Source organism: Paroedura picta, chromosome 9 (genome assembly GCF_049243985.1).
Source record: "Paroedura picta isolate Pp20150507F chromosome 9, Ppicta_v3.0, whole genome shotgun sequence".
In the NCBI taxonomy this organism is placed as follows: domain Eukaryota; kingdom Metazoa; phylum Chordata; class Lepidosauria; order Squamata; family Gekkonidae; genus Paroedura; species Paroedura picta.
Genome location: NC_135377.1, coordinates 41,536,739 through 41,551,170, shown reverse-complemented (window position 1 = coordinate 41,551,170; position 14,432 = coordinate 41,536,739). Strand labels below are relative to the sequence as shown.

At 40.1% G+C, this 14,432-nt stretch overlaps 1 protein-coding gene and 1 pseudogene across 1 annotated transcript; both read left to right on the top strand.

Moving 5' to 3' along the window:
* Positions 1 to 466: 466 nt before the first annotated feature.
* LOC143844822 (cation channel sperm-associated auxiliary subunit delta-like) lies at positions 467 to 3,859 on the top strand. Its single transcript, XM_077352518.1, has one exon. It carries the CDS (start codon positions 1,147 to 1,149, stop codon positions 3,526 to 3,528), a length of 2,382 nt encoding a protein of 793 aa, XP_077208633.1. The 5' UTR covers positions 467 to 1,146; the 3' UTR covers positions 3,529 to 3,859.
* A 5,141-nt stretch (positions 3,860 to 9,000) lies between these two features.
* Positions 9,001 to 11,657, top strand: LOC143844237 (cation channel sperm-associated auxiliary subunit delta pseudogene; annotated as a pseudogene).
* Positions 11,658 to 14,432: the final 2,775 nt, after the last annotated feature.

Below are 14,432 nucleotides of genomic sequence, written 5' to 3'. Positions count from 1 at the left end.
TTAGCCTGAACCACCTCATCTGCCATCAGTTATAATGTACCAAAAAGAAATTATGCAGAAGCCACACCAAGGGAACATTCTAATGAAAGCAATTGACTTTGGAAGAAGTATTTCATTTTCTGAAGTATTATAACATCAGGAGGAAACTACTTGTGTTCCATTCTGTTATCTGTAGGACATGGAGAAATTGTTGTGCCTGATCAGTAGTATAACTGTGCATTTGGCTAATCTAAGCAAAAAATCAAAAACAAAAAAAACACCCCAAAATATTAATTCAGCTGGATTACTATTATTATTATTATTTTATTTTATTTTATTTTTTGCTATTTTATATCTAACTGAAATGGCTGAGCCTGAAAAATTCCAAAAACATTCAGTATTTTTCAGGTTTGTTGGACAACAGCGGTTGAAAAACACTGAAAAGGCTTTCAGTCCCTTTATATGCCTTTGGAGTGAATTCTCAGCTTTGGCAAGGCATTTAAAGGGACCATGAGCTCTTTATATGACTTCAGAGTTCACTCATGCTGCCACTGCAGTTTGCAAATGGCATTTAAATTTTACAGGTAACTTGTTCTGTTTAAATATTAAATCCCTTTTAATAATGAAACTCTGGAAACAATGGAGCATGGTGGTTCCTTCTTTGGGGGCCCATAGAATTGGACCCCCAATCCAATCTTTCTAAATTCCAAATAATACTGGGTTGATGTTTTATTGTGGGTTTCTTTTTTGCTTGATTGTCTGTATACCCCTAGTCAGCAGGGATGGCAGAGTACCATCACAACCACAGAAACAACAAAAAAAAAACAAATACACTACTCAGAACAAGGTAAACAGCATATGAAAAAAACACACAACCTGCCCATTTGCCAGGCCTCTGGTCATTTGTCCTCCATTCCTCTTCTTGTTAGCCATGCTAGTCAGCTGCAAATCCTGGAGAAGTACGGAACACGTGCACAGTAAACAGCCCTCACAAACACAGCCAGAGTATCATCCATTTGCTCCTTTCATGCCCTGCCCCCATCTTGCTTTAATACAGCCAACTGCCTCAGAATCTTCTGCCAGAATAACCGTTGAGAGGAGAATTCTGAGAGATGCCACAGCTTCAAGTACTTTAATCCATCCACCTATTATTACTGGCCAAAGGGAATGATTCAGACCACAGGACTATGGAAGTCTGGCACCTGCCTGGTCATATTAGTGAGACTGTTGCGGTGTTTGGCTGGGGTGAATAATGGTTCTTGGCCATGCAGCCGTGAGCGACTGGTTTTTTCAAGCCACAGCTTCTATTCACAGATAGCAGTAGAAGGAAGGCAGCTCAGTTACAGGGGTACTCACCCTATTATGCTACAACACCCATGTGGAAAAAATTTTGCTGATGGCATTTCTCCAGCTATTTACCTTGGGGAAAAGGTTTTTCTCAGTTTTGATGGATTTGAGAGTAGCCTTCTGCCCATAACCATTCCAGCAGTTCTAACTACAGCACCTGCCTTGGTCAGTGCTGCAGCGTTTGTACAGGAAGTTCAGGTTGTCTTGGCAATAAATGGGCAAGTCTTTATTTATTTTTATGAGCCATTTTATTCATGGAAACAATCAAAAGGAATTAATACTCCAGTTACTGAGATCACAAACACTATATGCTGCTATGATCCAGTTGATCCTAACTGTGACGAAATCAGTAGTTTTGTTTTGGCATATGACGAAGACAAGTTGATCGCTAATAGCCACATTTACTTCTCAGAAGACGGAGGCAACGTATTTAATCCTTTGCCTGTGAGCCCATTACTGGAGGGCAAGCTAATTAATGTCTACAATTTTGTTTCCTTTTCACGACTTGGAATTCTTGTCAGTGAAACTGAGAATAATGTGACAGCTGCTCATTTTATATACCATCTCTTATATGATATATACAGCCACAAAGGAACAACCTTTGACATAGATAAGAATGAAGAACTTATGATTACAATTCCCCCGGGTCTGAGAGGTTTTATCATTCTTTGGACGAAAAATAGGTTTTTATTATCTTCTAACAATGGACTGACTACAGAAAACATTGCTGTTTGGCCTACAAAAGACTATCCAAATATCTCCCTCCCTTTGCATGACCAAGGCATTTGCAATGTGGCTGCCACCAGTAGTGAGATTGCAGCCCTCACCAAGAATCAGAAGCTGTTCTATGGAAGTCTGGATATAGTCTTTTCAAAAATGGTGCTCATTGGTGACAAAAATAGTAGCGAGATTTCCACACATTGTGATGTATTGATGTTTGATACAACTGGAATGCTTACCATCTTAGACCCTGTCCCTAGCAATGAATCTGGGTTTTATAATTTTCACAAATGCATCATCAATCTACAGAACAGGCTCATGAATGTACAGCCTCTCCTGCCACCCTGTCCTGTAGAGATCTTAAGTGGTGATTTCCATAATAAGATGTACTATATAGATATGAAGAAACAGCTTCATTTTAATGTCACTTTTGTACCCAAACCAGGCACTGGGTCTTTCCCATATGTGACAGTGAGCAATCCTCATGCATTGGGATTTCGAGCACAGCTTATACAGGATGGCTTTACCTATGATGGAAACATTAAATTTACCTTGCAGATTGTATTGCTACAACAACGTAATTCAGGCATGGCTGAGGTCGAGTTTCATGATAAGGTTGTCTCAGCTGGAATGTCTACCCTCACTGTGGATATCTACAACAAAGGCATATTCTGCATTGACATGCATCCATTGACAGCTCTTATCGCAATGGACTGTCCACCTACTAAACATATAAAAGCTTTTAAAAACACAACAGTGTGCAACAAAGGACTCTTTAATCAAACAAGGATGCAGGCAAATTACAGTTACATAATTAAACAGGATGTATACGATCCAGGATTCCTTGGGAGACAACATCTAGATCAGGATGACCTCAATGCTTCTTATCCTTATGAACAACTTGGATGTCCAATCCTCTTGTATTATGATAGTCCATGGCTTCCAACACTTGAACTATGGGAAGATGATAAATTTGTGGAATATGTTTCTGCTGACTTTGTACTGTTTGAAATAAATGGAATGCATAATTATGATTATCTCTTGACTGCATCAGAAGCTGAATGTATCTCACAGCCTCAAAACTGGAGCACTATGTATGAATGGCAACTTCATCCAGACCCACATACTGCATGGTCCAGAACAAACTATGAGAGCTGCAAAGTGCCCAGTCAGACACGACCGTTAGAATCACCAACTATAAAATATCAAATTCTAAACCTCAATGAAAAGAATAGGGTAGTATTTTCACAGTACAATGGCATATATGTCTTCAAAGTTATAGTTGTAGATACAATATATAGTTACTGTGAACTATCAACCATTTTCAGTGTCTATGTATATGGTGCCTTCCCAAAATCTCAGATAAATGTTGCAGGTATGCTAATTGGTTTTCTGATTCTCATACTGGGTTCTATTTTGATGGGCTACTTCTTTCCTAAATTACCATTTTTGAGTGGAAATGCAAAAATGAAATCCCTTTAGAGGAGGGATTTTGTTTGAGACTGAAAATGCCATGTTCTGTTAAACTAAGTACTGAAGGGGGCAATCTGTTAGGAACTACTCTGTACAGTTAGCTTTGTTTTTAAACAAATGCAAAATATTACACAAAAGATGGCAAAAATAACTGACAATGTTTTTTCCCCTCTGCCTTTAATTATTATCTTCTTTACTACTTGTTGAAAGACTTATTTGGGGAATTGTTAACTAAAATTAAAACTATTATTGTTGCTGTGAAATCTCATATTCTGAGAAACTCATGTGAATTACAACTAAATTTTCAACTGCTGTAGGACTCTAAAAATAAAATTCTGGATGCCAGCCTCTCCTATTTTCAAGACTATATGAATTGTTTATATATAGAGAAAGAAAATACACACACACACACATATATATATAAATATAATGCAGGCATATTTCTATATGTGATCCAAAACTTTCAGCTAAACTTAGTTTGAAATCTTATTTTCTAGTTATATAACATGTCTCCAAGACACAATGAGCATACTGTATTTCTTAGTCTCTAGGTAAATACTAAGGGATACCTCTATGCAATTTTCCATCTTCTTGTTCAATAGTCCAAAAATGAAAGAATGTATGATCCTTTCCTATTACGATCCCAAATGAAAGCATACTGGGTCAGGCACATGGAATGCTGAATTTCATGCCTTGGATTAGAAGTGAGTTTAGCTGTTAGCATAACAGAACTGATACTCTCAATGCTATCTGAATAGTCCAGGGCAGTGGTCCCCAACCTTTATTAGGCTGGGGACCGGCAGGGCATTGGGTCGCGCCCGCAGGGACCGCGCCCGCGCGGGCCATGCCCATGCTTCGGGCCGCGCCCGCGAGCCGCACCCGCGGATCGGGCCGAGCGGGCGCGGCCTGCACGGGCGCGGCCCGGCCCTGATTCCCTCTCCCCGCCCTCCCGCAGTAAGTAGCTTCCCGGGCCGCAAGCTTGCAACCTGGGAAGTTTTTTACTGCGGGGGCGGGCGGGGGGGGGCGGGGAGTGGGAGCCGCGGCCCGGCGCCATGGCCTTTGCGGCCCGGCGCCGGGCCGCGGCCCGCAGGTTGGGGACCACTGGTCCAGGGGATATGCCTATTTTCCTTAAGGACAAGGAAACTTCCAGGAAAATGGGCAGAGCAGCATAGCTTGCCCACCTACTTTTCTTCATGTTCTCTTCACCATGTCATCTACAGTAGAATGGCAGGATTACACAAGTTAACTATAGCAAATTTTTTATTTAATAATCAAGAGAATGCTAAATTAAAGCATATTTGTAAGCATCTAGTTGGAACAGTTTACAGAAAAATACCATTTTGGAAATCACCAGATGTCCCAGGATTTACCACAATTGTAACTCATTATCTGAGATCTCATACTACTTATTCAGATTTTAGTTTATTTAGCTAAAAAATATTTTATGTATACTATATCAAAGTTCATATTCCTTAGACAGTGAATATGAATTCTGGTGAGTTGTGATGCTTTACTTCTGTATGAAAATGAGATCTATGATCCTGAGCTCAGAATTCTCCTGCCCTCTATTATTCCCCCGCCCCCCCGACTTACATGTGGAGAACAATATTTTAGAAATGAAACATTGGAACCTTTGCCCTTTTATTAACCGGTTCCAGGCCAAAATGTCTCTGGAATGCCCTGGAACAGGTTGGAATGGGCTTTAAACAAATAATAGTATCACAAAAAAAAAAAAAAACAGTGGGAAGGCACTTCAGAACAATATTTTGGAACTCTAAACACAGACATAGCATACACTTACTTGTGGTTCCTGTCCCCAGGATGCCTGCTTATGTGCCCAGCATGTTTTGTGAAACTTTGCATTTTTTAGAGACGGGTTGCAAAATCGAAGCCTCTAGCTGCCCCAGGTCTTGTTCTGCCCATTCCTGAACCCATGAGCAACAACTACCCAGCACCTCTCCGGAAACCTCTACACAGTTTGGAATGCAGCCACAACTGTGGAATACTTCTCCCCCAGCCCTCCATTCTGGAGATATTTTGTCCTGGGAAGGTTTGATCTATGGACAATAGTTCTGTGTTTTGATTTCCAAAATATTGTTCAGGAGTGCATTTAATATTTCCCATTGTTTTTTGAGGTACTATGGTTTGTTTAATGCCCATTCCAGCATGTTCTAGGGCAGTGGTCCCCAACCTGCGGGCCGCGGCTTGGTGCCGGGCCGCAAAGGCCTTGGTGCCGGGCCGCAGCTCCCTCTTCCCGCCCCCCCCTGAAGCGAGAAGCTCGCCAGGCCTTTGGTCAAATTGAGCACAAAACTAGTTGTTGTAGCCCTATTTGGACCAAGAGTACTCTGATGAAAGCAAGTGAGGATCTGATATGTTATTGATGTAGAAGTCAGGAACAAGGTAGACTGACTGGGCTGATCTGTGATACAAGGGTACATGAGTATTTGTTATTTATTGTTTGTTTGTTTATACCAATCTTTATCCCCAATGGGAGCCCATTCTCCTCTCCTCCATTTTATTCTCACAGCTACCCTGTTAGACTGAGAGAGAGTGACTGGCCCAAGGTCACCTACTGGGTTTCCATAGCATGAGCAGGAATTTGAACCTGACTTTTCCAGGTACTTTTCCAAAACTATTAACCACTACACCATTTCTGTGAGAAGACTTTCCTGAGGCAGATGCAAAGCATTGGCTTAATAGATTGATGTTACTCAGGAGATGAACACATGGGCCTTCCTGATAAATAACAGCAAGTGAGATATAAAAGTAATTTTGATTATTTTATATTGCATACCTAGGGAATATATATAAGACAAAGGGTAAAAGGGGGCTGTATTGTGCTGTGCTGTGGTCTTCCGGTTGTATTCCAGGTGTCAAATTGACTTACCTGCTGAGGATGCTGTTTATTACTAAGAATACTTACAATCATTGAGATGTAAAGCAAAAGGAAGTTTTTCACTTCACCTCTGATATTGACCAGATGTTATCCTGCCTTTTTCCATGTTCATTCATTTCTGCCATATGAGATCCTGAGTGAGATGCTGCTAGTGACTCTTCAAAAGAAGGGTAGATTTTGAGGAGCTTTCCTCATTACTGGGATAGCAATGCAGGTTAGAGTAATGTATTTCCCTCCTCATATCGTCTTAACAAAAGACCCAAAATGCCACTAATGAGATATGGCCCCCATATTAGATGCCCAAGGAAAAACAGAATAAATATAGCACTCCAGCAAGTGAAAAACTAGGCTCAAATTGATCCCCAAGACTGTTTTTCCAATGCTGAAATCACTAGATAAGGACTCTATCTGTACTGGTCCCTTTACTGGGAATTCCTGCAACTGTATTAAGATTTCTCCTCTAGGCAGCATTTGAATATTTCTCCTCTGCTGCTCTAAAACGGACTTTTCCTTCCTAAATCCCGTCCCTTCACTGAAGCTCTGCTCAGAGAGTATCAATCATCTTTCCACCCACTGTCTAGGTATACCTTATACTCGTAAATACTCTGAGGATGTATTCTCACTTTCTGGACTAGTTTTAGGGAGGAATAACTAAGAATTAGGACAACTTCCATTGGGAATCTTCTGATTTGCTTTGTGTTGCTGGTTTCATATACACTGGTATGTGTAGTATGTTCAATCTAGTTATTTTCAGTTTAGGAATTTCCCAGACGGTATTTTGTGTTGCTTTTTCAATCTACTCACGTTTTTCTATTTTCCTTTTTGTTAATTTTATATATTCAATTAAGGTTACAACTTGGGTATTGTCTCCACCACTGTCTGCCAGTCTAAGCCCCTCTCTGAGGTATTGCCTGAGCTTTTGCTCATTTCAAGCACAGACAGTACCTTAACGAAGGAATCTAATGCATGTGTGGACAGAGTTTATATGACCATTTCTGGTAACAGGCCTCACCCAGAAACACACCGTGTTTTGGCCAGCCAAACACTGTTTCCAACTGTTTGCATGTGTATCTGGCCTCCTCCCTTTCTGGAGTCAATCCAATTGTATCCTATAAGCACAGTTCAGGCACATGCCTAGTTTCTGCTCATCCTTGATTCATAACTCAGAAAAAAATTAATCTTATCTCGTTGTGCTCTGCAATGAGGGGCAGAATCTTTCCCCCAAAATGAGATTGTGCTTCCCCTCAGACTTCGGAGATATTTGGTGTAGTAGTTAGAAATGCGGACTTCTAGTCTGGCATGCCGTGTTCAATTCTGCACTCCCCTACATTCAGCCAGCTGGGTGATCTTGGGCTCTCCACAGCACTGATAAAGCTGTTCTGACCAAGCAGTGATATCAGGGCTCTCTCAGCCTCACCCACCTCACAGGGTGTCTGTTGTGGGGAGAGGGAAGGGAAGGCGACTGTAAGCCACTTTGAGCCTCCTTTGGGTAGAGAAAAGCGGCATATAACAACCAACTCTTCTTCTTCAATCCTCATCTGATACATAAGCATAATCCTGCTTTTTCCCACTTTGGGAAACTTGGATGTCTTGGTGCCCAGTCACCTTAATCCCAGCATTGGAGTTGGACTGTCATTAGAACCCCAGGATCACTAGCTCTAGACCGCTGCCTCTTCTTTCCTGTGCATTCCCTTTACTCTCTTGTATTTTTTTGAGTTGGATGCATTACTCAAAATACTGATGTTTCAAATCATGTTGTCACCCATTTTACTAATTCTCTTTCCTTGATCCTGTGTGTGATTCTCATTTAATAAAGTTAAGCGATGTTAGTCATTTTGGATCCCCATTGGTGAAAGGAGTGAGGTATAAGTGAATTAAATAAATAAATGTAATAAACATTTGTTATTCTAATTGCTGATTTAAGGTTATTGACTCCGGGGAAGCACAAGTACTATATATCCAGGACAGGTCGCTGCAGCCAGTGAAAGGGGCTGTGAAAGAGAAGTCATTTCATTACATTACAGAAAAGTCTCAAGGCTTGTTTTAAGAATACAGTATCTGTTTAAGAAGCAAGACCACCTTCATATAGACTTGTGTCTAGAATAGACATATGCAGCAAGAGCAAAAACTGGAGATTCCATACCCAGCTGAGAGCTAAGGAAAATTATTTTATGTGCATTGAAGCAACTGAGAAGCAATCCACACTATGTGCAGACCTTAATACACTAGATGAGGAACCTGTAGAGCTATTTAACTAATTTATTGCAGTAGAATGCTGCCTGGTTTTTACTGGAGCATTACTGAGTTAATTCTGTTTTAGTGAAGAACCATATATGTCCATGCTTTCCAGTTTTAATTAAGCTTAACAGCTGTTCCTTAGTGTATGGATCCAACAATTCTGGCTTTCCAAAAACTATACAAAACTACTTATCCAGGAGGACTTTTTAACACAAGTAATATGATAGTACTAGAGCAGAAATAATCTGGTCTGCCTCAACAGAGCTAGCAAAGAAGACAACAGAGAAGCCACCTAGAACATCACGTGACAATCCCTTCACTACCCCTCCCCCATCTAATTCTGCCAACTGACTCTCAGATCTTGCTGTTAGAAGGAACAGTTAGAGTGGATCTGAGAGAAAAAAACTCGAAGCAGGACAATTAAGAAGAAAATTATGTTATCACTGACTACAAAGAATGAATAAAAAACCAGCACCATGGAAGTCAGGCACCCACATTATGCTACTAGTAGAGCTCTTGCTGTTGGCATCTAGAGTAAATGGTAGCTCATGGCAATGCAGTGAAGAACGACTGGTTTATTCGAGTGACTTTGTCCGTTCAAGGATGGTATTAGCAGGTAGTTATCTCTCTTACAATTTATCTGACCCCATTCTGATACAGCACCCATGTGGAGAATATTTCTCTGAAGGTATTTCTCCAGCCCTATACCTTGGAGAAAAGGTATTCATCAGCTTGGATGGATTTGAAAGTAGTCTTTTGCCACTGTCCATTTTTCATACACTCTTGACTCCACCTGCTTTGGTCAGTGACGCTACATTCGTGCAAAATTCTCGAGTGCTCATAGTAATAAATGGAAAAGTCTATATTTATTACTATATATGGGATGGCTGGTTAACGACAGAAGGAATTCATAAGCCTGTTACTAAGATTACAAACATGCATTGCTGCTACTCTTCAAGTGACCCTATCTGTAAAGAAATCAGTAATTTTGTGCTGGCTTATGATGTTGGGAATACAGCTGAGGACGCTAACATCTTCTACTCAGAGGATGGAGGTTACACATTTGCTACATTCTACATTAACACGCAGACCGAAGGCTTTCTTATTGCAATCTACAACTTTGTTTCATTAGCACAAGTTGGAGCACTTTTCAATCAAACTGGGAGTAATGTTAATGGATCTGCTTATTTCACATATACTGGTACAAGCTATATGAACAACCGCAACGGTGTTGTCTTCTCTCTGAGAGCCTACAAAAATGAGAGCGTTTTGAGCATAACACCTCCTGGTATGAGAGGTTTTATCATGCTTTGGACTAAACATGATTTAGTGTTCTCCTTCAACAATGGCCTGACTACAGAACCCATCACTGTCCATCCCACAGAGAAATATGTTAATTATTCACTTCCTAAATACGAAGCAGGCATTTGTAATGTGGCTGTCACCTCTAATGAGGTTGCAGCTCTCACTAAGAATCAGAAGCTTTTCTACGGAACCCTGGATATAGTCTCCACAAAAATGGTGCTCATTGCAGAGAAAAACAGTAGTGAACATACAACACATTGTGAGGTGTTAATGTTTGATAGCACTGGAATGCTTACCATCTTCAGTCCTGTTCCCAGCAATGAATCTGGATTTTATAATTTTCACAAATGTTCCATCAATTTACAGGACAGTCTCATGACTGTGCGGCCACACCTACAGCCCTGTCCTGTTGAGATCCTCAGTGGTGATTTCCATAACAAAATGTACTATATAGATATGAAGAAGGAACTTCATTTTAACATCACTTTTGTGCCCAAACCAGGCACTGGGGCCTTCCCTTATGTCACTGTGAGCAATCCACATGTGCTGGGATTCAAGGCAAAACTTTTGCAAGATGGCTACACCTATGATGGAAATACAAAATATCGCCTACACATTATAGCCCTACAACAGCAATTCACAGGCATGGCTGCTGGTAACTTTGAAGATGACCTTTTCCATGAGAAGGTATCTACCCTCACAGTGGACATCTACAACAAAGGCATATTCTGCATTGACATGCATCCATTGACAGCTCTTATTGCAATGGACTGTCCACCTACTAAACATATAAGAATCTTTAGAAATACAACAGTATGCAGCAAAGGGCTCTTCCATGAATCCAAACTGCAGGACAATTTCCATTATATAATTCATCGGGATGTATATGATCCAGCATTCCTTGGTAGAGAGCACTTAGATCAAGGTGACCTTAATGTTTCCTATTCTTATAAACTTTTTGGATGCCCAATTCTCTGGTATTATGATAACCCATGGCTTCCAATTCTTGAACTATGGGAAGATGATACATTCGTGGAATATGTTTCTGCTGACTTTGTACTGTTTGAAATAAATGGCATGCATAATTATGATTATCTCCTGACTGCATCGGAAGCTAAATGTATCTCGCAGCCACAGAACTGGACCAGTACTTTTCAAGTGCAACCTTTCCCAAATCCACACACTTCATGGAGCAGAATTAGCTATAGAAATTGTAAAGTGACCAATGAAGAAGGACCTTTAGTTTCATCTTCTTTAAAATACCAAGTTCTAAACCTTAATGAAGAGAACAGAGTAATATTTTCACAGTACAATGGTATATATATGTTCAAAGTGATTGTTGTAGATACAGTATATAGTTACTGTGAACTGTCAACCATATTCAGTGTCTATGTGCTTGGTGCCCTCCCAAAATCTCAGATAAACCCTTTAAGTATGCTGACTGGTGTTCTGATTCTCATATTAGGTTCAATTTTGATGGGATACTTCTTTCCTAAATTACTACATTTAAGAGAAAATCCAGAATTGAAATCCTTGTCGACCTAATAATCCAGATCTGAAGTTCCATGCTAAAAAAAAAAAGCAGATTTAGGAGAGGTAACCAATCTCATATTAACAGAAAAGCACAGAAGTAAAAACATTCCTGTTTTGCAAACTAATCTTAACAATATCTATTATTTTTAAATTTATGTGATCTTAAAGATAAGATGCTAAGAGGAACTGTTTTGCTATTTGGTCTTTTAATTATAAATGATTGTACAAAATATTTGGATGTTTTGTTTTGCATCTTTTCTCATCAGTTTCATTTCATAATTGTATCAGTAAACAAATTTCATATTCTGAGAAAAGCATGTATTATAACTTAATTTTCTGCTGACTTAGCTTTCTTGAAAGATAATTCTGGTCCTTCTTAACATCAGATAAATTCGGGGAGGGGGAGAGATTGAAATGCAAACACATTTTTAAATGTAACCAGAAAGAGTCTGCTAAACACAGTCCCAAAACTTATTTTCCAGTTATAGAATCTATATCATCTGTTTTACATGTCCCAAAGCACTGTGAACATAGAACAGGGGTAGTCAAACTGCGGCCCTCCAGATGCCCATGGACTACAATTCCCACGAGCCCCTGCCAGTGAATGCTGGAGGGCCGCAGTTTGACTACCCCTGACATAGAGTATTACTTAGTGTAAATATTGTGTATTGTTTCTATATGTTCTTTCACTTTACTGTATTATCAGTTCCCATTATGTTTCTGCTCTTAAATGAAAGCATACTGGATCAGGCACATGGAATGTAGAATTTCATACACAAGATCACAGATAATTTGGAACCATGTGATTGGTGTAGTGGTTAGGAGTGTGGACTTCTAATCTGGTGAGCCAGGTTTGATTCACCGCTCCAAGGTCACCCATGCAGACAGCTGGGTGACCTTGGACTTGCCACAGCACTGATAAACCTGTTCTGATTAAGCAGTAATATCAGGACTCTCTCAGCCTCACCTACCTCCCAGGGTGTCTGTTGTGGGGAGAGGAAAGGGAAGGTGACTGTAAGCCACTGAGACTCCTTTGGGTAGAAAAAAGTGGCACATAAGAACCGACTCTTCTTCTTTGCATATATAAATTATTGCTTATTGGTACATTTCCTATCATTAAAAAGTTAACGTAAAGTTGACAAAAAAATTCTCAGAACTGGGGATCTGACTGCACTAAGGCGTTATTTGGAGCAAGGGTTATTTTTTTTAAACCCTCTGAAAAACACCAAATGGATAAACACATATAAGAGGGTTTCCAACCCCAAGTTCATCTCTCTTTTAGAACACAGATTATGTCAGATCCTGCTGGAACTGACAGGAAGCCAACTCTTAAATACTAATCCATTACATATTCCATTTGTATGTGTTGTGCCATCAAGTAACCTTCAACTTATGGTGACAACCATAACATCCTATCGTTAACAGCCTTGCTCAGATCTTGCAAACATATTCCTTACATCACAGAAAAAATTATAAATAAGGAATTTTGCTGACTGTCTTTGTTAATATTCTGTGGAGAAAGAAGAGTCTTTTCTCAAGGAACAATGAAATGTAGATTTCAGGTTCTAGAAGAACCTGGACTGCTCATTTTACTTTGTATAGTGCTCTCAGATATAACAGCATCAGGATAGGGAGGAGAAGACAGGAGAAAGAGAGCTACTGATCCTAGGATAATTCCACAGAGGTGTCCCTGTTTGTCAGCTACAGCAAAAAATAATCCATAGTCTTGTTGAACTGGGAATAAAAAAATTGCCTTTAAGATGCCATGTGTCAGAAGCTCAAGCAAGGCAGGGAAATGAGTTTTAGGGATAACATCTTTCCCAGTTGTAAGGCAATCAGTAGGTTCAAGAGACAAGAGTTCCTTGGTGTATGGAGAACTTCTTGTCCTCATGATCTGACCCTTAATGGCCCTAGTGGTGTAGTATTGTTTTGGCAAGACTGGATAGATTTAATTGACTGGAAATGGAAATGGTTAGTCCCAAACATGGGGATAGCTTTTGGTTAAACAATTGAAAATGCTAACAATAAGTAATTTTTGCTGAAATGGCAATCAAGATGGGTTATTGATGGCGGGGAAATTTGTTCACAGCCTTTGTCATGGCTCTGTGGAGATGGTAGAATCCGCAAGATTTCTTAGGAAAGAAAAAGAAAAATTGGGTCTGCAGGGCAAACAAACTGAGAATATGTGGGCACAGTGCTCCAGTATCACCACTACCACTCTTTGACCTCCATCTAAGCCCTTGTATAGGTTCCAAACAACTCCTGTAGTAAGGAGATCCTGGGAGGGGAAGGAGGCCTCAATTATTCTCTCTGGGCAGAGTGTCTCTAGGGGATGCTTCACATATTCCAGACACTTTAGTTGACTGCAGACTGTTAGTGGTATGCTGCTTACTGGCAAACTGTGTTGGTATGCATTAAATTACTGGACAAGGTGTTCAGCCCCAAAACAGTAAAATCCCTCCATGTCATCCACAAACTGCCATTATATGCACATAAACATACTTGTGCATACCTATCTTTACCAGGCTATATATACATGTGCAACTTCAGTACCATGATGGAGTGGGTTTGCAATGCAGGCAAAGGTGCCAGTTTGTAGACTCCATTGGCCTTTGATTTACTTTGAGAGACTTGTCAGATTCTTTATGAAAAATAGGAAACACAAGCTATGGGAATACATGATGACAAAGACTCTGCTGATAAAATACTTAACATTAAGTGCGAAAAGAGGGCCTCTGGAAGATGGATTGGAAGGGAAATTGATCAGAACAAGCATGGCTGGGCAGTTTTGTGTATAAATCTGTACAAATCTAGTTTTGGGGATCCACTAGCATGCCCTCACCTTACCCCTCTTGACAATGATACAGATATTTAGCACTTAATATCAATTCATTATATTAAAAACATTCCCAAGAGAATAATTATGTGGCTAATTACCATT